At 44.5% G+C, this 26,639-nt stretch overlaps 1 protein-coding gene across 2 annotated transcripts in view; it reads left to right on the top strand.

The window, feature by feature from the left end:
- The window catches only part of PCSK5 (proprotein convertase subtilisin/kexin type 5), a 464,591-nt gene that overhangs the window by 427,062 nt on the left and 10,890 nt on the right, over window positions 1-26,639 (top strand). For both annotated transcript variants that reach the window (XM_033237074.1, XM_033237073.1), the window contains 5 exons: window positions 1,200-1,417; window positions 2,880-3,116; window positions 7,668-7,898; window positions 12,205-12,382; window positions 17,815-18,032. In XM_033237074.1, the coding sequence (XP_033092965.1) occupies window positions 1,200-1,417; window positions 2,880-3,116; window positions 7,668-7,898; window positions 12,205-12,382; window positions 17,815-18,032 (1,082 nt within the window). The remainder of the gene's footprint in view (window positions 1-1,199; window positions 1,418-2,879; window positions 3,117-7,667; window positions 7,899-12,204; window positions 12,383-17,814; window positions 18,033-26,639) is intronic.

Genomic DNA, 26,639 nt, shown 5'->3' with positions numbered 1-26,639 from the left:
ACAAATTAACAAAATTAACAACAGTTCTTCTCAAACCAATCAAATTCACACGAATGTGAACCCCAAATATCTGAGACAGGTCTCAGTCAATTTAGAAAGTTTATTTTGCCACTGTTAAGGACACACGCCCACAAGCCAGTGACAGACGTAGCCTCAGGAAGTCCTGATGACATGTGCCCAAGGTGGGCAGGGCACAGCTTGATTTTATACTTTTTAGGGAGACATGAGACATCAATCAATATATGTAAGATGTACATTGTAGCTTTTTTTTTTTTTTTTTTTGAGATAGAGTCTCACTCTATCACTCAGGCTGGAGTGCAGGGGTGTGATCTTGACTCACCTCAACCTCCACCTTCCGGGTTCAAATGATTCTCCTGCCTCAGCCTCCTGAGTAGCTGGGACTACAGGAATGTGCCATCACACCCAGCTAATTTTCATATTTTTAGTAGAGAGGGGGTTTTGCCATGTTGGCCAGGCCAGTCTCAAACTCCTGATCTCAGGTGATCCACCTGCCTCAGCCTCCCAAAGTGCTGGGATTACAGGCGTAAGCCACCCTACCCAACCCATTGTAGCTTTTTAAAATCTTAGTAACTATCTTTTTTTTTTTTTTTTGAGACATAGTCTCGCTGTGTCGCCAAGTTGGAGTGCAATGGTGTGATATCGGCTCACTGCAACCTCTGCCTCCCAGGTTCAAATGATTCTCCTGCCTCAGCCTCCCGAGTAGCTGGGACTATAGGCACGCACTACCACGCCAAGCTAATTTTTGTATTTTTAGGAGAGACAGGGTTTCACCATGTTGGCCAAAATGGTCTTGATTTCCTAACCTTGTGATCTGCCTGCCTCGGCCTCCCAAAGTGCTGGGATTACAAGCGTGAGCCACCGCGTCCGGCCAGTAGCTATCTTTTTAAGGAACAGAGTGGGAGACAGGTTTGCCCTAAGCAGTTCCCAGCTTGATTTTTCCGTTTGGCTTAGTAATATTGGGGTCCCAAGATTCATTTTCCTTTCACAAGAATAATGCCTGTCCTTTTCCTTACATTTTCCTGAATGTTCTTTTTCACTTCCTCATAAATCCCATGGATGCCTCTCAGCTGACAACAGCGGCAGCCCTTTTGTTTTTAGCCCTAATTCCTTTTCCCCAGGAATGAATCACTTCTCCAGCAGGGCAGCTTCTCCAGTTGCACTCTCTTTTCCTTCCACAGCGGCTCTTTTGCAGAAGATGGCGCATGTGAACGTTGTAGCTCTCCTTGCAGAACATGTGAAGGAAGCACCACCAACTGCCATTCTTGTGAAGGAGGCCTCGTCCTGCACCACGGAGCGTGCCAGGAAACCTGCCCTGAGAGGCATGTGGCTGTGGAGGGGGTGTGCAAGCGTTGTCCAGAGATGTGTCAGGACTGCATCCACGAGCAAACATGCAAAGGTGCCTGGGAGCTTCCCATGGGAGAGCGAAGTGCTGCTGAGCCACTGGGTGGGGGCCGATTATCTGATGGTGGATGGCAAAGGGCTGTGGGAACCAGTGTCCCTACCGTTCCTGAAATGTATGTCTCTGTGCCTGTCATCAGAAAACTTGAGTGTGAGATACACTCAAGTATCTTTTCATTACGGATGCTGCAAGCTAAGACAAGCAAGAGCCCCTTTTTGCATGATTTCTTACACACACACCCACATGTACACACACAGCAGGTATGCAAGTGCTATCCTAGGTGCTAGGGATACAGAGAAGAACCCAATGTTCTCATCTTTTTTTTTTTTTTCTTGAGATGGAGTTTCGCAAGTCAGACATAAGCTAATGGATTTAGCTTGACTGACCGCTGAGAGGCTGCCGTTATGAGATTAAGGAAGTGTAATGGTGCCATCTCTGCCATCACTGCAATCTCTGCCTCCCGTCTTTAAGTGATTGTCCTGCCTCAGCCTCCAGAGTAGCTGGGATTACAGGCATGTGCCACCACACCCAGCTAATTTTGCATGATTAGTAGAGATGCGGTTTCACCATGTTGGTCGGGCTGGTCTTGAACTCCCGACATTAGGTGATCCGCCGGCCTCGGCCTCCCAAAGTGCTGGGATTACAAGCGTGAGCCACCATGCCCAGCCGTTCCCATCTTTTTGAACACAAAATCTTATAGACTGATAGTAAGCCACAAAACACAGAGGTAGCTAGAAAACTACAATTGTTAAAAAGGATAAGAAAGAAAAGTTTGGGCAACTATGACTGAGATGACCGCTCTGGCTATGAACAGGTTTTGTTGTTTTTTTCCCTCAGGAATTATCTCCCCAAAAAAAGCTGTTCAATTTTCTCTCCAGAATAAGACAGACTCATTTAACTGGTGCTGTCCTATCCAAAGTATTCTCTTGGTGTGACCTCAAATGTTTTCCAGGATTCCCCCAAAGTAAGAAAATGAACACAAATAAAATAAACCCGCAATGTATTCTTCACACTGATTAATCCTGTATTCATTGTTGTACCTGATCAATGAAGTTAACTAATCCAACCATTCCTAAACTGCTTTCTGTATCGAACAGAGTGTGAAGTTCCCGATACAATTTTTTAAATCTGTTAATGCTCTTCAGGGTTTTCAAACAATACCACCAGCCTCTCAGCCATCCTTGTCTTTTGCAGCGTTGCAATTTTTTGCACCTCCAAAGGGCAGACCATTTCAGTGCGTAAGTCCAGCACCATCTAATATGGTCATCATGTGTGACCGCCTCCTCCCAAGGCAGGGCTTGTTAGACATCAAGTCTCTGCCCTGGCAGGGTGGGGAAAGGGCTGGGGTACTCCCAGGTCAAATCAACCAAAGTGCTGAGGGAGGAGCTGGCCCACTGCGGACAATGAAGTCCTTTCTCCTGTCCCCCGGGGATAACTTGCTGCTTCCTCCTTTCCCCAGAGTGCATGCCTGAGTTCTTCCTGCATGATGATATGTGCCACCAGTCCTGTCCCCGTGGCTTCTACGCAGACTCGCGCCACTGTGTTCCCTGCCATAAAGACTGTCTGGAGTGCAGTGGCCCCAAAGTCGACGACTGCGAGCTCTGTCGTGAGAGTTCCTGGGTCCTCTATGATGGGCTGTGCTTGGAAGAGTGTCCAGCAAGAACCTATTATGAAAAAGAGACTAAGGAGTGCAGAGGTAAAGACTTCTGGGATTCAAAATAGGCTCTGGGGTTTGCAGTTCCAGCCCCAGCCCCAGCCCCAGCCTTAGCCCCAAAGCTGTCATCTTTTTTTTTTTTTTTGAGACAAGGTCTCCCTCTGTCTCCCAGGTTCGAGTTCAGTGGCATGAACATGGCTTACTGAAACCTCTGCCTCCTGGGCTCAAGTGATCCTCCCACTTCAGCTTCCAGAGTTGCTGGGAACACAGAATGTTGCCCAGGCTAGTCTTGAACTCCTGGTTTCAAGCAATGCTCTGCCTTGGCCTCCCAAAGTGCTGGGATTACAGGTGTGATCCACCATGTCCAGCCTGTCTCATCCTCTCACTTACCCTCTTACCCTCTCACTCAAGGAGGCATATTTTGAATCCGTTGTAAATAATTTTTAAATGAATCACTCATAAGCTTTGTACAGGTAACTTTCATTAGTGACAAATCACATGGACCTTCCTCACAATAGTGGCTATGAACTGCTGGTCAAAAAAAGTTCTTATATAAAGATTTATAGCAGATTTTTTTTTTCTTTTTCTTTTTTTGAGACAGAGTCTTACTCTGTCAGCTGGAATACGGTGGCACGATCTCGGCTCACTACAACCTCTGCCTCCTGGGTTCAAGCGATTCACCTGCCTCAGGCTCCCGAATAACTGGGACTACAGGCATGTGCCATCATACCCTGCTAATTTTTGTATTTTTAGTAGAGACAGGGTTTCACCATGTTGGCCAGGCTGGTCTCGAACTCCTGACCTCAAGTGATCCTCCTGCCTCGCTCTTCCAAAGTGCTGGGATTACAAGCGTGAGCCACAGCAATAGGGCCATGTTTTGTTGTTGTTGTTGTTCTTGAGATGGAGTCTCGCTCTGTTGCCCAGGCTGGAGTGTGGTGGTGTGATCTCAGCTCACTGCAGCCTCCACCTCCCAGGTTCAAGTGGTTCTCCTGCTACAGCCTCCTGAGTAGCTGGGATTACAGGCACCTGCCACCACACCCAGCTAATTTTTGTATTTTTAGTAGAGACAGGGTTTCACCATGTTGGCCAGGCTGGTCTCAAATGCCTAACCTCACCCCAGCCTCCCAAAGTGCTGGGATTACAGGCATGTGCCACCGCGCCCAGCCTCCCTTCATGGTTTGCTCCCTGGAAGCTCCCCACCTTCCTCTTCATATCTTTCAATTCCCGCTCCAAGGTCCCCATTTCCACTCCCACTCAGTCCCTACATGTTCAAGAAAGGCTCTGCTATTATTTATACCTCCTTATGTTTTAGCTCGGCATGAATAATTTGCCTCTTAGTCATTATCAAGGAACAGAAAAATAAAATAAGTTATGCACTCTAGAATTCTCTAGCAAGTGAGAGAAATGTTGTGGGCCAGGGGGCTTTTCTAGAGCCCCAGGATTCACTCCCATGAGGCAGCCTGCGGTCCTTCACCTCCACTATGTTGCCCCCAAGCAAACACAAGATAGATGTCCAGAGGCAGTTCCCCTAACAACCGCGAGAGTCTGAGAATGACCTTCCACTGAGAAACCCTGGGACACCCACGCCCTAGGACATACTCAGGGGAAGGTTTTTGGTAGGACATGAAGATGTGTCTCCGTCCTGAAGGCTTTCTGCTCCAGACTTGTGATGTGGATATGCCTTTTTGTGTGTTTTATATAAAGCACTATTTAGTGTTAATATCCTACCTGCCCATATGTGAAAAAGCATGGATGTCAGGCTGTGCCCGCATGCAGAAGAGGCGGGCGTTCATGTAGGAGGCAGGCTGTGGAGCTGGGGACGGCTTCTGGGAGGTGGGAGACTCAGCCGCAGGCCTTCAGCGCTATCTTGCCTGTGCGAGGGCAGGAACTGAGGTTCAACTTCTGGCTTTTCTCTGGTGTTGAATAATGAAAGTAATTTACCATACAGAGAGTTTTACAGGTCTCAGAGTATGTTTTCTTAATTTATCTGATTTAATTATCTCCTTGAGAAAGGCCCCTGGTTGCCCATTAGAATCACCTGGGCAGCTCTAAAAACCACAGATGCCTACACCCAACATTGTAATTCCTTCTCCAACTGCCAGTAATTCTGATGCTTAGTGTGGGTTGAGAGCCAATGAGGTAAATGGCAATTTTCTCCATTTTTCTGAGGAGCAAATAGATGCTTTGAGAAGTTAAGCACCTGGTGAGGACAGAGTTGAAAACTCACTTGAGGCGTCTCCCTACAATGCCATTGAACTTTCTTTTTTTTGAGATGGAGTTTCGCTCTAGTTGCCCAGGCTGGAGTGCAATGGTGTGATCTCAACTCACTGCAACCTCCGCCTCCCTGGTTCAAGCGATTCTCCTGCCTCAGCCTCCCGAGTAGCTGGATTTACAGGCATGTGCCACCATGCCCGGCTAATTTTGTATTTTTAGTAGAGATGGGGTTTCTCCATGTTGGTCAGGGTGGTCTCGAACTCCCGACCTTAGGTGATCCGCCTGCCTCGGCCTCCCAAAGTGGTGGGATTACAGGTATGAGCCACTGCACCCGGCCACCATTGCACTTTCTACCAGACCAAAGGCATGGGAAGGAATGTGGTATTGGAAGAAACACAGTGACAGCCTGACTTTCCAGAGAGATAACACAAAGAACCTGATCTGAAAATTAAGATTTAGGGAAATGTAGAGAAGCATTTAGAATGGAGCAATCTCAGCTGGGCACGGTGGCTCGCATCTGTAATCTCTTTGGGAGGCCAAGGCGGGAGGAATCTGAGACCAGCCTGGGCAACATAGCAAGACCCTATTTCTAAAACAAAAATAATAATACAAAAATTAGCCAGATGTGGTGGTGTGTGCCTGTAGTCCCAGCTACTCGAGAGGCTGAGATGGGGACATCACTTTAGCCTGGGAGGTCAATGTTTCAGTGAGCCATGATCACATCACTGCACTCTAGCCTGGGTGATGGAGCAAGCACCTATAGGAAAAAAAAAAATCTGTAAGCAGGATCTTCTCTAAGAAACACAAGGACTTTGGATCCATTCCAATCACGCAGATTATCCCCTAATAGATAGTACAGACACCTCTAAAAGTCCCATACCTTTCCTGAGGCACTGGGGCAGAAGCAGGGAGGCAGTTGCTGAGGTCCTGGGCTCAACTCCTGATACTACTTAGCGTGAGTGACTTAGCATGTCCAGCCTCAACTTCCTGATTTAGATAAAATGAGAGGATAATATAAACAATAATAATACCATGCATGTATCCACCCAGGGAATGCTTATAGGGGGGCCCGCTATGTGCCATGTGCTCTTTCAGGCCTGGGGAACAGCAGGGAGTGAGACAGAGTCCCTGCCCTCATGGAGCTCACAATCTATTAGGGAAGACAGGTACTAAAGACCATAAAGCCAAGAGCAAAAGTAAGGCAGAGGGGCAGAACAAGAAGATAGGCAGGATGGAGATAAAACTTGAGAGATGTCTTAGATTTCATTGAGAAAGGGAGGAAGCAAACCATGCATGCATCTGGGAGAAGAGAATTCTAGGCAGAGAGAACAGCAGCTACTAAATCCCAGAGATGGTTGGCCTGGTGCAGTGGCTCGTGCCTGTAATCCCAGCCCTTTGGGAGGCCAAGGCAGAAAAATCACTTGAGGCCAGGAGTTCAAGACCAGCCTAGGCAGCAAAGTGAAGGCCCATCTCTATTTTTTTTTTTTTTTTTTTCCTGAGACAGGGTCTTGCTCTGTCACCCAGGCTGGAGTGCAGTGGTGCAATCACAGCTCACTTCAGCCTTGACCTCCTGGGTTCAGGAGATCCTTCCACCTTAGCCTCCTGAGTAGCTAGGACTACAGATGCCCACCACCATGCCCTGCTAATTTTTGTGTTTTTTCTAGAGACAGTGTTTTGCCATGTTGCAGAGGCTGGTCTCGAACTCCTGGGCTCAAGCAATCCACCCAACTTGGCCTCCCAAAGTGCCAGGATTATAGGCGTAAGCCACTGCACCCAGCCCCCATCTCTATTTAAATACAGAAAAAGAAAACCTACAGGTGGAAGAGAATTGTTATTTTCTTTTTCTAACAAATAATTATCAATTCCTGTTACATGCCAGGCTCTCTCATAGGCACTATGTATTCAAAAATAAATGCAAAAGGGACCTTCATTTGTCAACAGACAATTAAATACATTCCAACAATTGCTGTATTGGCGACAAGTTCAAGGTACTCCGGAGGTGACTGGAGGACCATAACAGTAGATGTGATGGTGGAAAATTTGGTGCTGTTACAGAATGGCTTGTTATTATTCTGTTGCAGTTTGGGTAATTATAGTGAGCCTTACTAATATTTCTGAGGTGGCTGTTGCAGGAAGGCACTCACTGGATACAACAGAGAAAATAAAATAATACTTTCCTCTCATTTTGCAAAAGAATGGTCCACCCCAGAGCTCAAGGGCTGTACCCAACTCATGGTCCCATGCCCTCGGCCCAGAGCTCTGGAAATCTCCGGAAGAAATGTGGAAGGAATGTGAACACCCTTTCCCAGGGGAAGCCCATTCCCCCAACCGCCATCCTGGCTCTTGCTCACTCTGTCTGCTGCCCCTTCATGCCCACAGATTGTCACAAGTCCTGCTTGACCTGCTCATCGTCTGGGACCTGCACCGCCTGTCAGAAAGGCCTGAGGATGAACCCTCACGGGAGCTGCCAGGCCAACAAGAAATGTGCCCCCTCCGAGTACTGGGATGAGGATGCTCCCGGGTGCAAGCCCTGCCACACTAAGTGCCTCCACTGCACGGGGCCGGCGGAGGACCAGTGTCAAACATGCCCCAGGGTCAGCCTTCTTCTCAGTGAGTTACTTCTCCTCCGAGGAGGGCTTTGTGTTTCCCTCCCTCTGGGAAACTGCCTTGCACACTGCCTTGTCCGGTAGATACTGGCTTCTTTCTTTTTGATTTTTTGCTTTGTGTTTGGGAAATGTTCCAACCTACAGAAAAGATGCAAGTGTAAGAACTGTACAAAGAACAGCACAAGGATGTGCATCATCCAGTTCGCAAATTGTTCATCTTCTACCCCATTTGCTTTATCATTTGTTTGCGGGCTCTCTCCCCTTCTCGCTCGTTCTCTCTCTCACTCTTTCAATGTATACATGTACATCATTCCCAATATATATTTTTCGAAGCCATTTGAAGGCATACATCATGGCCCCTTTCCCATAAATACTTCCTCAGATTAGTGATAGTTTCTTACATAACCACAGGGTAGTTATCAACTCTAACAAATTGTACCTTCATATGATACTTTACTATACTATCCACATTAAAATTTTCTTTTTTTTTTTTTTTTTTTTTTGAGATGGAGTCTTGCTCATCACCCAGGCTGGAGTGCAGTGGCGTGATCTCGGCTCACTGCAAGCTCCGCCTCCCGGGTTCACGCCATTCTCCTGTCTCAGCCTCCCGAGTAGCTGGGACTACAGGCACCACATTAAAATTTTCTCAGTGCCCCTTTAGGATTCAGTCTAGAGTCCATTGTTTCATTTAGCTTCCATGTCCCTTTTTGTTTGTTTGTTTGTTGTTTGTTGGGAAGGAGTCTCACTCTGTTGTTCAGAGTGGAGTGCAGTGGCATGATCTCGGCTCACTGCAACCTCTGACTCCTGGGTTCAAGCAATTCTCATGTCTCAGTCTCCTGAGTAGCTGGGATCACAAGTGGGCACCACCGTGCCTGGCTAATTTTTTTTTTTTTTTTCGTATTTTTGGTAGAGATGGGGCTTCACCATTTTGGCCAGACTGGTCTTGAACTCCTGGCCTCAAGCAGTCTGTGCTCCTCAGCCTCCCAAAGCGCTGGGATTACAGGTGTGAGCCACCACGCCCAGCCACATTTTTGTTTGTTTGTTTTTGTTTTTTGTTTTAAGATACAAGGTGGCCAGATGCAGTACCCAGGCTGCTGGAGTACAGCGGCATGATCATGGCTCACTGCAGCCTTGAACTCCTGGGCTCAAGAGATCCTCCTGCACTTTGGGAGGCTGAGGCGGGCAGATCACGAGGTCAGGAGATCAAGACCATTCTGGGTAACACAGTGAAACCCCGTCTCTACTAAAAAAAAAAATACAAAAAAATTAGCTGGGCGTGGTAGTCCCAGCCACTCGGGAGGCTGAGGCAGGAGAATGGTGTGAACCTGGGAGGCAGAGCTTGCAGTGAGCCAAGATTGCACCACTGCACTCAGCCTAGGCAACAGAGCAAGACTCCGTCTCAAAAAAAAAAAAAAAGAGATCCTCCTGCCTCAGTCTCCCAAGTAGGTGGGATGGGATCACAGACATGAGCCACCATGTCTGGTCCTTCCATGTCATGTCCAGTTAATTTTTTTTTTTTTTCTTTTTAGAGACAAGGGTCTCACTGTGTTCCCCAAGCTGGTCTCAAATTCCCGTGCTCTAGCTATTCTCCTGCCTCAACCTCACAAAGTGCTGGGATTACAGGCATGAACCACTATGCCAGGCCCTTCCATGTCCCTTTAGCCTCCTTTAATCTGAAATGTTTCCACAGACTTTCTTTTTCTTTTACAATATCAATGCTTTAGAAAAATACAGTCTTGGCCAGATGTGGTGGCTCACACCTGTAATCCCAGCACTTTGGGAGGCCGAGGCAGGCAGATCATGAGGTCAGGAGTTCAAGACCAGCCTGACCAACATGGTGAAACCCTGTCTCTACTAAAAATACAAAATTTACCTGGGCGTAGTGGTGGGCACCTGTAGTACCAGCTACTCAGGAGGCTAAGGCAGGAGAATCGCTTGAACCCAGGAGGCAGAGGTTGCAGTGAGCCGAGATCACGCCACTACACTCCAGCCTGGGTGACAAAGCAAGACTCCATCTCAAAAAAAAAAAAAGAAAAGAGAAAAGAAAAATACAGTCTTCATTTTTCCTTTTGGGTGAGTGTGAAGTTGTCCGTGATGAGTTGCAGTGTGCGTGCTCGGCCAGCATACTTCAGAAGTGATGTATCCTCCAAGAGTCACATCTGGAGGAACGTGATCTCCACCTGCCTCTCCTCGGTGATATTAATGTTGATCACCTGGCCAAGATGTTCAGTTTCTCTGCTGCATAATTACTATTTATTCCCTTGTAACTAATAGCCTGTGGAGTTACACTTCAAGAACATGTAGATATTCACCTCCTCGTCAAAATTTTCCCTCCATTTAGCATGGTTGATTAAGAAATCTTGAGGAAAATGTGGCACAGGTCAACGTTGGCCACATCCCACAGATCCAGTTTGAAGGTTATTGCTAACATGAAGCAATACCCTCAGGTTTCCAGGGATACTGTGACTAGGCTTAAAACAAGCATAGGAGAAAGAAAATGAAACAAAACTTAACTAAAAAAGAAGCCATAGGAGACAGAAGGGAGACATGAATATGGTGAAGACCAGGAAGTATGAGCACTTTTCTCCCCCACCAGGAGAGTAGACCTGAGAAGCGTGAAACTCCAAATAGACGTGTGTGGTGGGCTGGGCGCAGTGGCTCACGCCTGTAATCCCAGCACTTTGGGAGGTCAAGGCAGGAGGATTGCTTGAGTCCAGGAGTTCAAGGCCAGTCTAGGCAACATAGTGAGATTTCATCTCTACAAGAAATGGAAAAAAAAATAAAAATTTTAAATTTTAAAAGTTTAAACATTAATAAAAGAAAAATGTTTTAAAGACACGTGCGGCAAGTTTTTCCTCTTCATATTGGGGGAGGACACCATCCCCTTGCTAAGACACAGGGAGGCCTATTCTCAATACCATTCCTGATCACTTCACAATAGAAAACACTCAGAGAGACCAGTCTTCTCTATCCATCTACCTTAGCTCCTGGCCCACAAATGTCTGTGACTCTCCTTCCCAACAGTTGCTACTTCATAAAAGCATTCCCTCCAGCCACGTCTTCCACGTAATCCCATGGGAAGATTCCCAGAACCTTCTTTTCTACTTACCTCCAATCTAGAGTGCCACCAGTAATCATCTCAGACGCCTTCATACAGAGAAGACACCTTGCCTCCACAAAGTGGTCTTCCCTTCATCCGAGGCTGCAGATTAGACTAGAGCTGAGGCTTCAGCGCTGGTGTAGGACACAGAGGTGTAGTCCCCATGGGGGTGGGTGCAGATTTGCTTAGCCTGGTCTCCTCACATTCTCTCCACCCTGTCCCATACCACCACACCACCAAGGTCAGGCTATTTATAAATTAGATACTGTTTTTGGACGTTGTGCTAGACTGAATAATGGCCCCCGTAGATGTCACATCCCAATCCCCAGATCCTGTAAATGTATTACTCTACTTGGTAAAAGGGACTTTGGTGCTGTGATTTAACTAAGGATCTCAGCATCGAGAGATTATCCTGCATTATCCACGCAGACCCAATGCCATCCCCCGATCTGATAAGAGAGATGCCGGGAGATCAGAGTCAGTAGTAGAAGGTGATGTGATCAGAAGCAGAGGGACAGAGAGAAGCTATGGCACTGCTGCCTTTGAAGATGGAGGAAGGGGCCATGAGCCAAGGCATGCAGGTGAACTTTAGCAGGTGGAAAAGGAAAGGAAACAGATTCCCTCCTAGAGCCTCTAAAAGGAACAGAGCCCTGTGGATCTATTTTGGACTTCTGACCTCCAGAACGGTAAGATAATAAATTGTTGTTTCAAGCCCTCAAGTTGGGGATACTTGGTAAGAACAGCAGTAAGAGACTAATACAGAGATGTTTTTTCTTTCGGAAGCTAGGGCTTCCCCCTAGTTAACCAGATATGTGAGCTGGACTATGAGTCATTGCCAACATCCACAGTCGCCGGACTGTAGTTTCTGTTCTACCTACCACGGCTAATCCACTGAGAGATGTGGGTGGGACACAGATGAGATTTGGATCTCTGATGAGATGAGATGGGATCACTGATGAGATATGGATGGGACACAGAGCAAAACCATATCACTGACTTCTGTTTTTCTTGTATTCCTCATGGCCTTAGGGCAATTCTGTTTTTTGGACACTCATCTTAGTTCCCAAACATATCCATCAGCTCACAGGGACATCGTCCCATTCTTCCTGCAGTCCTCTCCTCTCTCCTACCATGGTACACAGGAGGGAGAACACAGGGGAGACATGTGTCATGCTCAATGTCCAAATAGACATTTTTCCTCCCATGACAGACACAACCTGTGTGAAGGACTGCCCAGAGGGCTATTATGCTGATGAGGACAGCCACCAGTGTGCCCGCTGCCACAACTCTTGCAGGACATGTGAAGGGAGACACAGCAGGCAGTGCCACACCTGCCGACCAGACTGGTTCCAGCTGGGAAAAGAGTGCCTGCTCCAGTGCAGGGAAGGGTAAGTGCTCAATACATTCCTCCCCCCGCCCCCCGCCCATGTAATTCCACAGTCACACCAGATATCAACCCATTTTACAAATGAGGAAACTAAGATTCAGAACACTTATAAAACCAGGTTGAAGTCTCAGTGCTAGTAAGGAGCAAAGATGAACCAATTCACAATAACAGAAGAGAAACAGGAGAGGCTGTTTCTCTTGTGATCCAGTGAGTTATCACAAAGGGTCAGATTGTCAAGCCAGACTCACCTGAGCAATTGATCTTTCTCAGCGACAGTCCTAACTGATGATTCAAAGCATATTGGCAGCTGGGCACTGTGGTTCATGTCTGTAATCCCAACTACATGGGAGGTTGAGGCTGGAGGATCACTTAAGGCAAGGAGTTTGAACCAGCCTGGGCAACACAGTGAGACCCCGTCTGTAAAATATTAAGATAAGATTAGCTGGGCGTGGCGCCATGAGGCTGTAGTCCCAGCTTCTATGGAAGCTGAGGCTGGGCATGATCACTTGAGCCCAGGAGTTGGAGGCTGCAGTGAGCTGTGATTGCCCCATGGCACTCCAGCCTCAGTGACAGAGCAAGACCTTATTTCTAAAAATTAAAACAATTTGGCAAAGGGTCTCAGCAATCACAAGGCAGAAGCAAAGCATCCTTTCCTCAGAGAAGCCCAAGACCATTAATGGAGGTTCTATTTCTTCGGCTTCAGGACTTGTTCTGATTCAGATTTAAAATTCAGGGTCTCACGTTCTCCCAACTTGCTTATGTGAGGAGAGCAGTGCATGCGGAACATTGATTTACAAAGGAAATAGCTCCATTAACATCTCCATTTATTCCCCATTAATTCCCCAGCCTGTCATGTCCCCCATAAATCCACAAATTACAGGTCTTGTTATCATAAACAATCTAGACACACACTTGATGTATCCCCCTAAAAGCATTTCACGGATAAGGACTCTATTACTTTTCTGCCAGGAAGAACTGTTAGTGTTATCCAAAGGTCTGATTGCCAGGATATCCTTTTTTCCCCCTGGGTATCCCCAGTAAAGAGTAAAAGATTGATAATAGGCCTGTTGCTGACTCTTTCTACCCAATCAATAACCTAGAGCACTGGGAGTTTCCAGACCCAAATCAAGGGCTGCAACCTTAGACCTTCCTCAAATGCTTTCACCCAAATTGACACGTCTCTTCAGTCCTATAGCAGTTACTGCTTGTTTCGTTCATTTTAGTGCTATATGCTGCCTTGCATTTTGATTTATCTCATTCATTCACTTATTTATTTAACACGTCTCATGACAAGCACTTTTTATATATAAATAAGATGAGTAAGAGAAAGACTGACCGTGTTAGTTTGTTTTCACACGGCTGATAAAGACATACCCAAGACTGGGCAATTTACAAACGGAAGAGGTTTAATTGGACTTACAGTTCCACGTGGATGGGGAGGCCTCACAATCATGGCGGAAGGCAAGTAGGAGCAAGTCACATCTTACGTGGACAGCGGCAGGCAAAGAGAGAGAATGAGAGCCAGGTGAAACCGGTTTCTCCTTATCAAACCATCAGATCTCGTAAGACTTATTCACAACCACAAGAACAGCATGGGAGAAACCGCCCCCACAATCCAACCATCTCCCACTGGGTCCCTCCCACAACACGTGGGAATTATGGGAGTACAATTCAAGATGAGATTTGGGCACACAGCCAAACCATATCACTGACTTTAAGAGTTTATTCTTACTTTTATATGCCTCTTCCCAAGAAAATCATAAACTCATGGAAGAAAAACACCTCTTATGTCTTACATTTGCTTCTACAACACTCAGCACAGAGCCACACATTAGCAGCTCTTGAAAAACACCAGCCAGGCCAGGCATGGTGGCTCACGCCTATAATCCCAGCACTTTGGGAGGCCAAGGTGGGCAGATCACAAGGTTAGGAGTTCAAGACCAGCCTGGCCAACAGGGTGAAACCCCATCTCTACGAAAAATACAAAAACTAGCTAGGCATGGTGGCATGTGCCTGTAATCCCAGCTACTTGGGTGGCTGAGGCAGGAGAATTGCTTGAACCCAGGAGGAGGAGGTTGCAGTGAGCCAAGATCATACCACTGCACTCAAGCCTGGGTGACAGAGCAAGACTCTGTCTCAGAAAGAAAAACACCAGCCGTATAGATTAAGGAAGAAAGGGCCCTGCCAGACAAGAACAGAGATGGATGGACAGGCGTGGTGGCTCATGCCTGTAATTCTAGCACTTTCAGAGGATGAGGTGGGCAGATCACTTGAGGCCAGGAGTTCAAGACCAGCCATGCCAACATGATGAGACCCTGTCTCCACTAACAATACAAAAATTAGCAGAGTGTGTTGGCAGGCACCTGTGATCCCAGCTACTCGGGAATCTGAGGCATGAGAATTGCTTGAACCTGGAGGCAAAGGTTTCAGTGAGCCAAGATCGTACCACTGCACTCCAGCCTGGGCAAGAGAAAAAGACTCTGTCAAAAAAAAAAAAAGTGGGGGATGAAGCTACCTGGCTTAGCCCTTCTGCATCGCCCTACTAAGTGTCTGAAAAGATCTGGATCCCGTCTTCCTCAAATCAAGTCAGTAAATACTCTCAAGCACAAAAAGGGTGCTTAATCATCCTGTGATCTAGGTAGAATGCAGACCATGGAATTAAGAAGACAGTTGTTCCACGGTGTCTGAAGTTCCCCAGGGCTGGTGGGGGGAGGCACAGGTTGCCGTAGATCCCTTTAATAAAGAAGAAATTGAATATTCATGAGGTATAAGAGGAGAACTCTTCCTTTAGTAAAATCAGTGTTCCCCATGCTTGGCATAAGCCTCGTATGTTAAATCACTGCCTTGGAAAAGTAGATATATACTTCTCTGCACCCTATCCCAACCCACATAATTATTTTGGTGTTTAACTCAGAGAAGTTTCTTTAAAGCCTAGGTTACTGCTTGTGCTTATGCTCTTCAAGGCTGGGAGACTGAAGCAAGCAGTGGTGTTGTACTCTTTTAATCTGGTCCAATAAACTCTTTGTTGTCTCTTTTAGCATTACTCCTTGATAATTTAAAAAACCTACTTAAAATTGATACGCTTTCTTTCCCACAGTTCCTACTGATGATTTTCATCTTTATAACAATCTACAATAAAAACATTAGGTAAAAAAAACTTTTGTATGCTGCTTAAGAGTTACAAGGTATTTCCACTCACAATGTATCTTTACATTATGATTTGATTCTACAACAATCTCATGAGGTTGCTATTAGTCTCTCCATTTTACAGATGAAGAAACTGAGGCTCAGAGGGGTTAAGTGACTTGCCCACAGTCATGGAGCTACTAATACATGGCGGAGCCAGGAGTGAAAATTCGATCTTCTGACTCTAATCCTGTGTATTCCCTCTGCTCTGTGTAGATTTCACTTTTCCGTGATGGTTTCTTTTCTTGAGTCTTATGTGGGCTTTGTCAGCCATTCAGCTCATCATCGCTTTGTCTCTCAGATACCTCAGTCTTACAGATTGACACATAGTAGTCATTGTTCTTCACATAACTGCAGAAAGTGAAGCAGGTCTCCAGTTACCACAAGCTGGGCCACTGAGGTTCCAGTGTGCTCCCTCAGATCAGTGACAGGTGGCTAAATACAGCAAGGCTCAGCATAACCTAGGCATGGTGTGAGTACTCAGCAAGTTCATGGAGCTGACTCAGTCTACAAAAAAAAGCCTATTGGGACCTGTAGTGTTGCACCAGAGAAAACAAAGATGAACCTTTAGGTTTCTAGGATGGGTTTAGTGGTGCTGATGTCTAGAGATACAAAGATGAATCAGATGACCTTTAGAAGTTCATCCTTAGCAAGAATTTTGTTACCCTCTTATGTCTTGCTTGCAAACCTTTGTTTCCCTTCAATTAATGAACTATTTTGTTAAGCGTTTAACAGTTAAACTCAAATCATATTGTCCCACTTCACTAACTGACTTTAAGCAAGTTGTCTAAATTCTCTAAGCCTCAATGTTTGCTTCTGTAAAATAAGGATAATAATACCTAAATCATAAGATTTGCTATGAGGATATATCATGCAATTTATGATTATCACTAATGTACATTAATTATTTATAAAGTGCCCATCATGTTCCCCACCCCTTTCTCAGTAATCACATGTTTAATTGTAGGTACTAACATTAGCCCCATCTTATAGAAACCTGAGGCACAGAGATGTTGAGTGACTGGCCCAAGGTCACACAGCTTGTAAGTGGTATGACTGGGATTTAAAACTGTAGTCTTGTTCCCGAGGGCATGTGGTAACGTCCCCACTCTCGGGTCTCATTTGCAGGTTCAACAGCTGAAATAATGTTTATGAAGTCCCTGGAATACTATCAGGCATATTAGTAGAAACTTAATGAATAGTGGTTATAGTTACTATATTTAACCTCCAAAAATCTTTCCAAACAAGGTTATATCTGTTATGTAAATGTCAATATCACACTTGTCACCTCCTATTTCAAAATCTGTTTTTTAATTGACAAATTAGAAGAATAATTCAGAGGTACATTTATTTTATTTATCTTTTATTTTATTTATGACAGTCTCATTCTGTCACCCAGACTAGAGTGCAGTGGTGTGCTCTCAGCTCACTCACCTGGGTTCAAACGATTCTCATGCGTCAGCCACCCAAGTAGCTGGGACTACACACCACATCTGGCTATTTTTGTTTGTTCGTTTGTATTTTTAGTAGAGATGAGGTTTCACCATGTTGATTGACCAGGCTGGTCTCAAACTCCTGGCCTCAAGCCGTCCTCTCATCTTGGCCTCCCAAAGTGCTGGGAGTACATGTGTGAGCCACTGTGCCTGGCCAACTGGATCTCTTTTTTTGATTTAGGATCACGAGGTCAGGAGATCGAGACCATCCTGGCTAACACGGTGAAACCCCGTCTCTACTAAAAAATACAAAAAACTAGCCGGGCATGGTGGCGGGCACCTGTCGTCCCAGCTGCTCGGGAGGCTGAGGCAGGAGAATGGCGTGAACCCGGGAGGCGGAGCTTGCAGTGAGCCGAGATTGTGCCACTGCACTCCAGCCTGGGCGACAGAGGGAGACTCTGTCTCAAAAAAAAGAAAAAAAGCATGAATTTGGAGAGGTGCATGGTAGAAAAAGGCAATGGTAGTTAGCAACGATGGAGGTGCTACTAGGTGTGATAAGCACTAGGTCTTTTCATATATGTTAGTTACCCAGTTTAATTTTCACAAATAATAGGGGAGGGATTGGCCCAATTTACCGGTAAGAACATTGGGAATCATTGGATTCATTAGTGTTGTTAGCAATGAATCGAATGAGTAAGGTAAAGAGACTGAAGTCACCCAGCTTGTAAATGAAACCTGACTACCACGTTTTTCCACTGCACCCAATTTAGGAGCAAAGCTTAGTATTCCATCTTTTCTTCTCCCACGGTTTCAGGTATTATGCAGACAACTCCACCGGCCAGTGTGAGAGGTGCCACAGGATCTGCAAGGGGTGCCAGGGCCCACGGCCCACAGACTGCCTGTCTTGCGATAGATTTTTCTTTCTGCTCCGCTCCAAAGGAGAGTGTCATCGCTCCTGCCCAGACCATTACTATGTAGAGCAAAGCACACAGACCTGTGAGAGATGCCATCCGACTTGTGATCAATGCAAAGGTGAGAGTCTGTCATTTTGCATGTGTACGTAGAAAAATGAAAAGGTTTTCTTCCTTCTTTGCCCCTTTCTCTCTTCTCACCACCTGGGAGGTTCCTCTTGCTTCCCCAGCCTGTGTGTGATCCTGTCCAGCATCAGTGCCCTCTGTTCGCTCTTAACTTCTGCCTCTTCCCTCTAACCTGGGCTGCTCCTGCCCATCCCCCATCCTTCAAGGCCCAGAGACAGGCATCATGTACTTGAGGAAGCACTGTTCGTCCACTCATCATTTTCCTGCTCTACCTGATGAATCTGTCCGGGGGGGTTTGTTTATTTTCATTACTTTCACTATTCCCTGAGACTTCTGCCTCAAACTCTCCCAAGTTCCATACCTCTTTTACAGAAACTTGGTTGTCTGTCCAAGAGATCCTTAAGGCTCACCATCTACCCACGAGCCCAAGCTGATACTTTGAAGTTCTCCTCGACTCTTCTCCTTCCCTTGTCACCTGCCCAACCCACCCACCTCCAACAAAGCTAAACTTCAAGATCTGTTGATTCTCTTTCCCAAATAGTTATCTAATGAGATCTTTTTCCACTCTCACTACCCTCATCTTCCATTGTCAGTATCTAGTATCACACCTTTTGAAGCAGCCAGCAGGTCACCCCAGCTCTGAATCTTGCCCCCACACCAGGTCATCTGGTATACTAATGCCAGAGCGAGTGCCCTAAAATTCAAATTTCTCATTTTTCTCTACACCTTGCCATAAATATGTGATCACCATGAATGCTTCCCAATATTTAAGAAAGAAGTACTTCTATTTTTTTTTTTTTTTTTTTTTGTTGAGACGGAGTTTCGCTCTTCGCCCAGGCTGGAGTGCAGTGGCCGGATCTCAGCTCACTGCAAGCTCCGCCTCCCGGGTTTACGCCATTCTCCTACCTCAGCCTCCCGAGTAGCTGGGACTACAGGCGCCCGCCACCTCGCCCGGCTAGTTTTCTGTATTTTTTAGTAGAGACGGGGTTTCACCGTGTTAGCCAGGGTGGTCTCGATCTCCTGACCTCGTGATCCGCCCGTCTCGGCCTCCCAAAGTGCTGGGATTACAGGCTTGAGCCACTGCGCCCGGCCGTACTTCTATATTTTAATTGTTAAAACTTTCTAGAAAAATATTATTAGCTGGTAGGATACATACCTGTGCTTTTCAAAATTATCTTGGCTATGCTTAGTTCTTTTCTATAAATATGTAATCAGTCAAGTTTCATTTTTTAAAAAGCTTTCATTTTTTAAAAAGTATTTGGATATTGAGTGGCATTGCATTGAATTTATTTTGGAGAAAACCCCATCTTTACAATCCTGAGTTATCATATTTATGAATGTGGTATATCTCTCCATTCTATGCATTTACTTATTACACTTCAGTAAAGTTTTAATAAGTGTTTGTTTGTTTGTTTGTTTTTTGGGATGGAGTATCGCTCTGTCACCCAGGCTGGAGTGCAGTGGCATGATCTCAGCTCACTGCAACCTCCGCCTCCCAGGATCAAGTGATTCTCCTGCCTCAGCCTCCTGAGTAGCTGGGATTACAGATGCACACCACCATGCCCCGCTGATTTTTGTATTTTTAGTAGGAACGGGATTTCACTATGTTGGTCAGGCTGGTCTCGAATTCCTGACCTCATGATCCGCCCGCCTTGACCTCCCAAAGTGCTGGGATTACAGGTGTGAGCCACTGCACCCGGCCAATAAATGTTTTTATATTTAAAAGGTGATTCAGATTTCCCCAGCAGTTCCCTTAACTTACACCTTAAGGACTCTTCTTCCATATATTCTAGAAGCTAGAACTACCCAGAACCACTCAGCAGCCACCAAATGTGCCAGGGTCTTTCATGCCTTTATTGACTCAATGCTCTAGGGAACCCTCGACTTAAAGATTCAGCTTGAGTATCATCTCATCTCCTCCGTGAAGCTTTTGTTAGTCCTCCCAGGAGTATTCTTCCTCCTTCTTAATTCTGTAATACACTGCTTTATCATAGAAATTTTACATCACATTGTAATTAAACAAGTCCACCCCTCCTACTGATTGTGAGCCCCTCAAGCAAAGGCAAGGATTATACTACATTCATTGTGTATCCCTTGTTTCTGCTCTGGAGTGTAAAATATAAGTTTTCATTAAGCATTTGTTCACTGAATGAATGACTGTATAGGAAACAAATTCCTAATGTCTTTTTGCAAATTAAAAAGTGTTCAACTATAAGATCTTCAAATAGCCAGGAGCTGTGGCTCAACCTGTAATCCCAGCACTTTGGGAGGCTGAGGTGGGCGGATCACCTGAGGTCAGGAGTTCGAGACCAACCTGACCAACATGGTGAAACCCCTTCTCTACTAAAATACAAAAAATTAGCTGGGTGTAGTGGCAAGCACCTGTAATCTCAGCTACTTGGGAGACTGAGGCGGAGAATTGCTTGAAACCTGGAGGCGGAGGTTGCAGTGAGCCGAGATTGTGCCCTTGCACTCCAGTCTGGCAACAGAGCGAGACTGTCTAAAAAAATAAAAAATAAATAAATAAAATCTTCAAATATTGTTTCTCCACTCTCTCCTCCAATCTCTTTAATGGAATTTCTATTAAATGCAATTTAGAGTTTATTGATCTGTCCTTTGTGTCCTATCTACTCTTTTATATTTTACCTCTTTGACTCTGCATTATACTAGGTTAATTCTTCAGCACTCCATTTCATTCCCTGACTTGTTCTTGGACTGTGTTCCATCTAAAATCCAACCCATCTATTTTTTTGTTTTCAATTTAAGTGACTATATTTTTACTGTTGAGAGTTCTAATTGGCCAGGTGCAGTGACTAATACCTGTAATCACACCACTTTGGAAGGCCAAAGTGGGAGTGACACTAGAGCCCAGGAGTTCAAGACCAGCCTGGGCAACTTGGCAAAATCCTGTTTCTACCAAAAAAAAAAAAAATACAAAAATTAGTCAGGCGTGTTGGCACACAACAGTAATCCCAGCTACTCAGGAGGCTGAGGTGGGAGGATCACTTGAGCAAGGGATGTCAAGACAGCAGTGAGCTGTGATTGTGCTACTGCACTCCAGCCTGGGTGACAGAGTGAGACCATGCCAAAAAAAAAGATTTCTAATTGTTTCTTTTTCTCATCCATTTTTATTTTAGATCTTTGCTTGTATCTTACAATTTAATATATTTATGGATACTATGTCTTCATTTACTTATGAGCATCTTAAACACACCAATTTTAAAGACTTTGTCAAATGTTTTTATGAAATCAATATTATCTGATGTAAATTTATGTTCTAATTATTGATTGTGTTTGTCATCTTTCTTTTTAACTTTATTTTATAGAGACGAGGTCTTGCTATGTTGCCCAGGTTAATCCTGAACTCTTGGGCTCAAATGATCCTCCCATCTTGGCCACCCAAAGTGCTGGGGTTACAGGCGTGAGCCATTGCACTGGCCTGTCATCTTTCTTAGCATTCATTTTATCTATATACTTTGAAATGCTGCTCTTAGCTCATTGTAAATGAAATATTTTGGTTTTGGTTCTTTACTCCCTCTCTCTCTTCTTTCATCTTTACTTCTCACAGTCTGGAAATTTTTCCATTAACTCTATTCCTGTCTCCAACCTGAAACTCAGTCCAGAAACAAGATGTTCCAGTGTTCCTGGAAATGATATTGATGACAGCACAGATCCCATCAGCAATTCAATCAGCAGCTCAGGAGAGCTCTTGTCAGGAGTTGATGTCTATGAAGGCAGAGTCCCAGCATGACTCCTGATTTAAGCTCTAAGCCTGGATTTTGGCACTAGTCTTACCTGAAACACTTTTAGTTTCTATTTTGGTAGAAAAGGTGAACTCACAGCCACCACTGCCTACTTCTAGTCCTGGAGCAGAGAAGGTGGATGGCTAGAACCTGACTGCCATTTTGCATTTATATTTCCTTTATGTTCCAAAGAGATTACATTTTCTTTGTAAGGCCATCTATCTTGTTTTTTGTTTGTTTTTCTCTCTTTATATTTATTCCATAATTTCATTATGTTTAAAGTGAATGGGATGTCAGAACCTGAACTTATAAAATATTATTTTTAATGCATATGTGTTACTAATGGATAATCAGATTCTTAGAAGAGGATTGTACCCTAAATTATTGCCCAGCCTCACTCTACTAATCCAAATGCCTGGTGGGATTACAGGCACACACCACCATGCCTGGCTAATCTGTGTGTGTGTGTGTGTGTGTGTGTGTGTGTGTGTGTGTGTATTTTGAGTAGAGATGGGGTTTCACCATGTTGACCAGGCTGGTCTCAAACTCCCAACCTCAAGTGATCTGCCTGCCTCAGCCTCCCAAAGTGCTGGGATTACAAGTGTGGGCCACCATGCCTGTCCAGGATAGAATTTTAATTTAGTATCTTTGCATATGAGGCTCTTCAACACAGAGTTCTCCTCATATTCAGCCTCATCTCTTACCATCTCCTCTCCCATCCTCTAATCAGGGCATAATTAGTTACTGTAAACCTGAGCCAACCTTACCCACTTTCCCTCTCTCTGGAAAAGTTTCTCCAGCCTGCTCTGCCTGGCTACCTCTTTCTGATCCATTAGAGTCATCACTTCCTCCAGAAAGCCACCCCTAGACCCTTCATTCTATGTTCCCTTAGTACTCTGTGTATTCATTCATCTGTTTACTTACGGTGCAACGTTCTGCAACTGTGAACAAGACAGCCAAAGTCCCCGCAGACCAGGCTAGTTTAATTTGTGTAATTGTACTTAGTGGTGTAGCAGCACTGTCCAGTAGAAATAAAATGTGATTTAAAATTTTTAGTAATCATGTTTAAAAAATAAAAAGAAACAAGTATACTTAATTTTAATGGTACGCTTTATTTATCCAAAATATTATCATTCAAACATGTAATCTACATAAGCATTACTGAGATGTTTTACGTGTGTTGTACTGTCTTTGAAAGTCCAATGTTTATTTTACATGTACGGCACAGCTCAAGTTGCACTAGCCTTATTTCAAGTGCTCAGTAGCCACCTGTGGCTAATGGCTACTGTGTTAGACACCACAGTAATAATCTAGAGCAATGGTTTCAAATGATATTTTAGCAGTGGTCACCTTTCTCAGATAAAATCTGAGGCTGAATCCTACTAGGTAAACCAATCCAGGCAGAGCTGCTCAGGTGGGAGCAAAGGAGATACCCCAGAGCCCCATCTGGTGCCCCTCGGTGCTCCCCTACCCACCATCCCTAAAGCAACTCCATAAAAACTCTACCATAGAGTGGTTCCCAGTCTGTGCCCATTCGCAATTGACTCCAGCCCATGAAAGAATTAGCCTCCCAAACAAACTGCATTAACTAATCATTAATCCATGTTACCTCTTTTTCATTCCAGAGACACATATGGTTACGGCTCAAAACTTCTAACTGGAATTAGATAACAGATGAGAAAATGCACTGAATTGGGGGTGGGATGGGCGTGGTGGAAAGCTGATATTGTCATTGGCCATGTGGTGTTAAATATTGGCTTTCTATTTGGTTTTTTGAAAAGTCGAAGTTACCTCTGTTACCATCATTAGTGGATATGTGGAACCTTTATTCCAGCTAGGGTTGCCTGATAAAATACTGTATTTTGATTTGCGAAATCTGACAACCCTAATTCCAACCCACTAGTGTTGTGCAGTGGGCAGCGCAGTGCAGTGGGGGGCACTTGGTTCCTAATTAAGATTAGGCAATCATCATTAGGTAAGCTAATTTCTCTTACCGTCAACCAATCAAAACAGGACACCACCAGCCTTTGAAGATGCTTGTGGGGATTAGAGAAATGATTCATGATATTGTAAGCACAATATCTTACAATATTTTGAAAAACAATACTTTTTTTCAACTTTTATTTCAGAATTGGGGGTATATGTGCAGGTTTGTTACAAAGGTATATTGCACGATGCTGAAGTTTGGAATGTAAATGACACTGTCTCCCAGGTAATGAGAGTAGTACCCAATAGTAGTTTTTCAACACTTGCTCCACTCCTTCTCTCCCTGCTCTTGTATTCCCCAGTGTCTATTGTTCCCACTGACTTTATTTTATTTTTGAGACAGTCTCACTCTGTTGCCCAGCCTAAAGTTCTATCTCCCAAGCTAAACTACAGTGATGCAATCTCAGCACACTGCAGTTTCCCCCTCCCGGGTTCAAGTGATACTCATGCCTCAGCCTCTCAAGTAGCTGAAACTAGAGGTTCACGCCACCACCCCCGGCTTATTTTCTTATTTTTTGTTGGTTTGTTTTTTGAGACAGAGTCTTGCTGTGTTGTCCACACTGGAGTGCAGTGGCATGATCTCCGCTCATCGCAACCTCTGCCTCCTGGGTTCAAGCAATTATCCTGCCTCAGCCTCCTGACTAGCTGGGACTACAGGCATGCACCACCATGCCCGTCTAATTTTTGTATTTTTAGTAGAGATGGGGTTTCACCATGTTAGCCAGGCTGGTCTCAAATTCCTGGTCTCAAGTGATCAGCTCACATTGGCCTCCCAAAGTGCTGGGAAGACAGGTGTGGGCCACCACACCTGGCCAAAGTCTTACTTCTTTTTTTTTTTTTATGCTTTAAGTTCTAGGGTACATGTGCACAACGTGCAGGTTTGTTACATATGTATACTTGTGCCATGTTGGTGTGCTGCACCCATTAACTCATCATTTACATTAGGTATATCTCCTAATGCTATCCCTCCCTCCTCCACGCTCCCCACAATAGGCCCCGGTGTGTGATGTTCCCCTTCCTGTGTCCAAGTGATTTCATTGTTCAATTCCCACCTATGAGTGAGAACATGCAGTATTTGGTTTTCTGTTCTTGCGGTAGTTTGCTGAGAATGATGGTTTCCAGCTGCATCTATGTCCCTACAAAGGACACGAACTCATCCTTTTTTATGGCCGCATAGTATTCCATGGTGTATATGTGCCACATTTTCTTAATCCAGTCGGTCACTGATGGACATTTGGGTTGATTCCAAGTCTTTGCTGTTGTGAATAGTGCCACAATAAACATACGTGTGCATGTGTCTTTATAGCAGCATGACTTATAATCCTTTGGGTATATCCCCAGTAATGGGATGGCTGGGTCAAATGGTATTTCTAGTTCTAGATCCTTGAGGAATCGCCACACTGTTTTCCACAATGGTTGAACTAGTTTACAGTCCCACCAACAGTGTAAATGTGTTCCTATTTCTCCACATCCTCTCCAGCACCTGTTGTTTCCTGACTTTTTAATGATTGCCATTCTAACTGGTGTGAGATGGTATCTCATTGTGATTTTGATTTGCATTTCTCTGATGGCAAGTGATGATGAGCATTTTTTCATGTGTTTGTTGGCTGTATGAATGTCTTCTTTTGAGAAGTGTCTGTTCATATCCTTTGCCCACTTTTTGATGGGGTTGTTGTCATTTAAATATTTAATCCATCTTGAGTTATCATCTATATGGTGATAGGTAGGGATCCAGTGTTATTCTTCTGCATATATGTAGCCAGCTATCCCGGCACCATTTATTGACCAAAAATTCTTTTTCCCATTGTTTATTTTTGCCGACTTTGTAAAAAATCAGGAGGTTTTTGGGTGTGTGGCATTAGTTCTGGGTTCTCTATTCTTTGCCATTGGTTTATGTGTCTGTTTTTGTACCAGTACCATGGTATTTTGGTTACTATGCCCTTACAGTATAGAAATACTATACATGTCTTTAGTTGGGTTTGAGATTTCCTGGGTGAATTAAGGATGATGATTTTGGGCATTCCCAGTCTCAAAAGTTCATCCACACAGTATTCTTGAGATTGTATTCAAGGGATGACTAGGAGTTAGTGGGTAAATCTTGAAGCTGTCCTGAGTGTTTGTGCCTCTTCTTCCTGTATTTGACGTCAACCCATGAAGTTGCCCAGTTGAAGTTTTCTATCTTTGGTGCTCATTTTTTCTGCTATCATTCTTTTTTTAATTTTTATTTTTTATTTAATGTTATTTTTTAATATAATTATTTGCAATGAACAGTCCTTTCTTTACTATAACACACATGTCCCTTGCTGGTTAGGAAAACGTTGTGCTATCATCTGGTTTTGCAACATATAGATACAAAATCTGGAGACAGGTTTTTCTCGTGGGATATAAACTAGGTGAAAAAAAAGATGAATTCCTTCCTTTTTAAGTCATTAACTCTGATAGTAAGAAATGAGGATGCATGAAAGAATCAGAAATAAAATTTAGTAACCTAAATAAGAAATTACCAACTAAATTATATTTCGTTCACTTTGGACTGCCCAACAATTTTAGGATGTTAAAAAAGAAAAATATGTAAAAGCATGGAAGGAGGGGTGGAGCGGGAAACATAGCACACTCAGGCTTCATATGTACCTTTCTCTGTAACTGATACCTCCATAATTAGCTCATTTATTGCCTTCACACACCTAACTTTTTACTTATCCTCTTCATAAAATTTTATTTATTTTTTGTTTGTTTGTTTTTTGGTTTTGTGTTATTGTTTCTTCTCCTCATAAAATGGTTTGGAATCAAAATCCAGGCTGAGTAACCAAAGCCTCTTAACTCTCCCAAGCTGCATCTTTCTGTGTGGACTGAGGCCCATGAACAGACCCCAG

Source organism: Trachypithecus francoisi, unplaced genomic scaffold (assembly GCF_009764315.1).
Source record: "Trachypithecus francoisi isolate TF-2019V2 unplaced genomic scaffold, Tfra_2.0 Lachesis_group16, whole genome shotgun sequence".
In the NCBI taxonomy this organism is placed as follows: domain Eukaryota; kingdom Metazoa; phylum Chordata; class Mammalia; order Primates; family Cercopithecidae; genus Trachypithecus; species Trachypithecus francoisi.
This window is presented reverse-complemented; position numbering and strand designations above follow the sequence as displayed.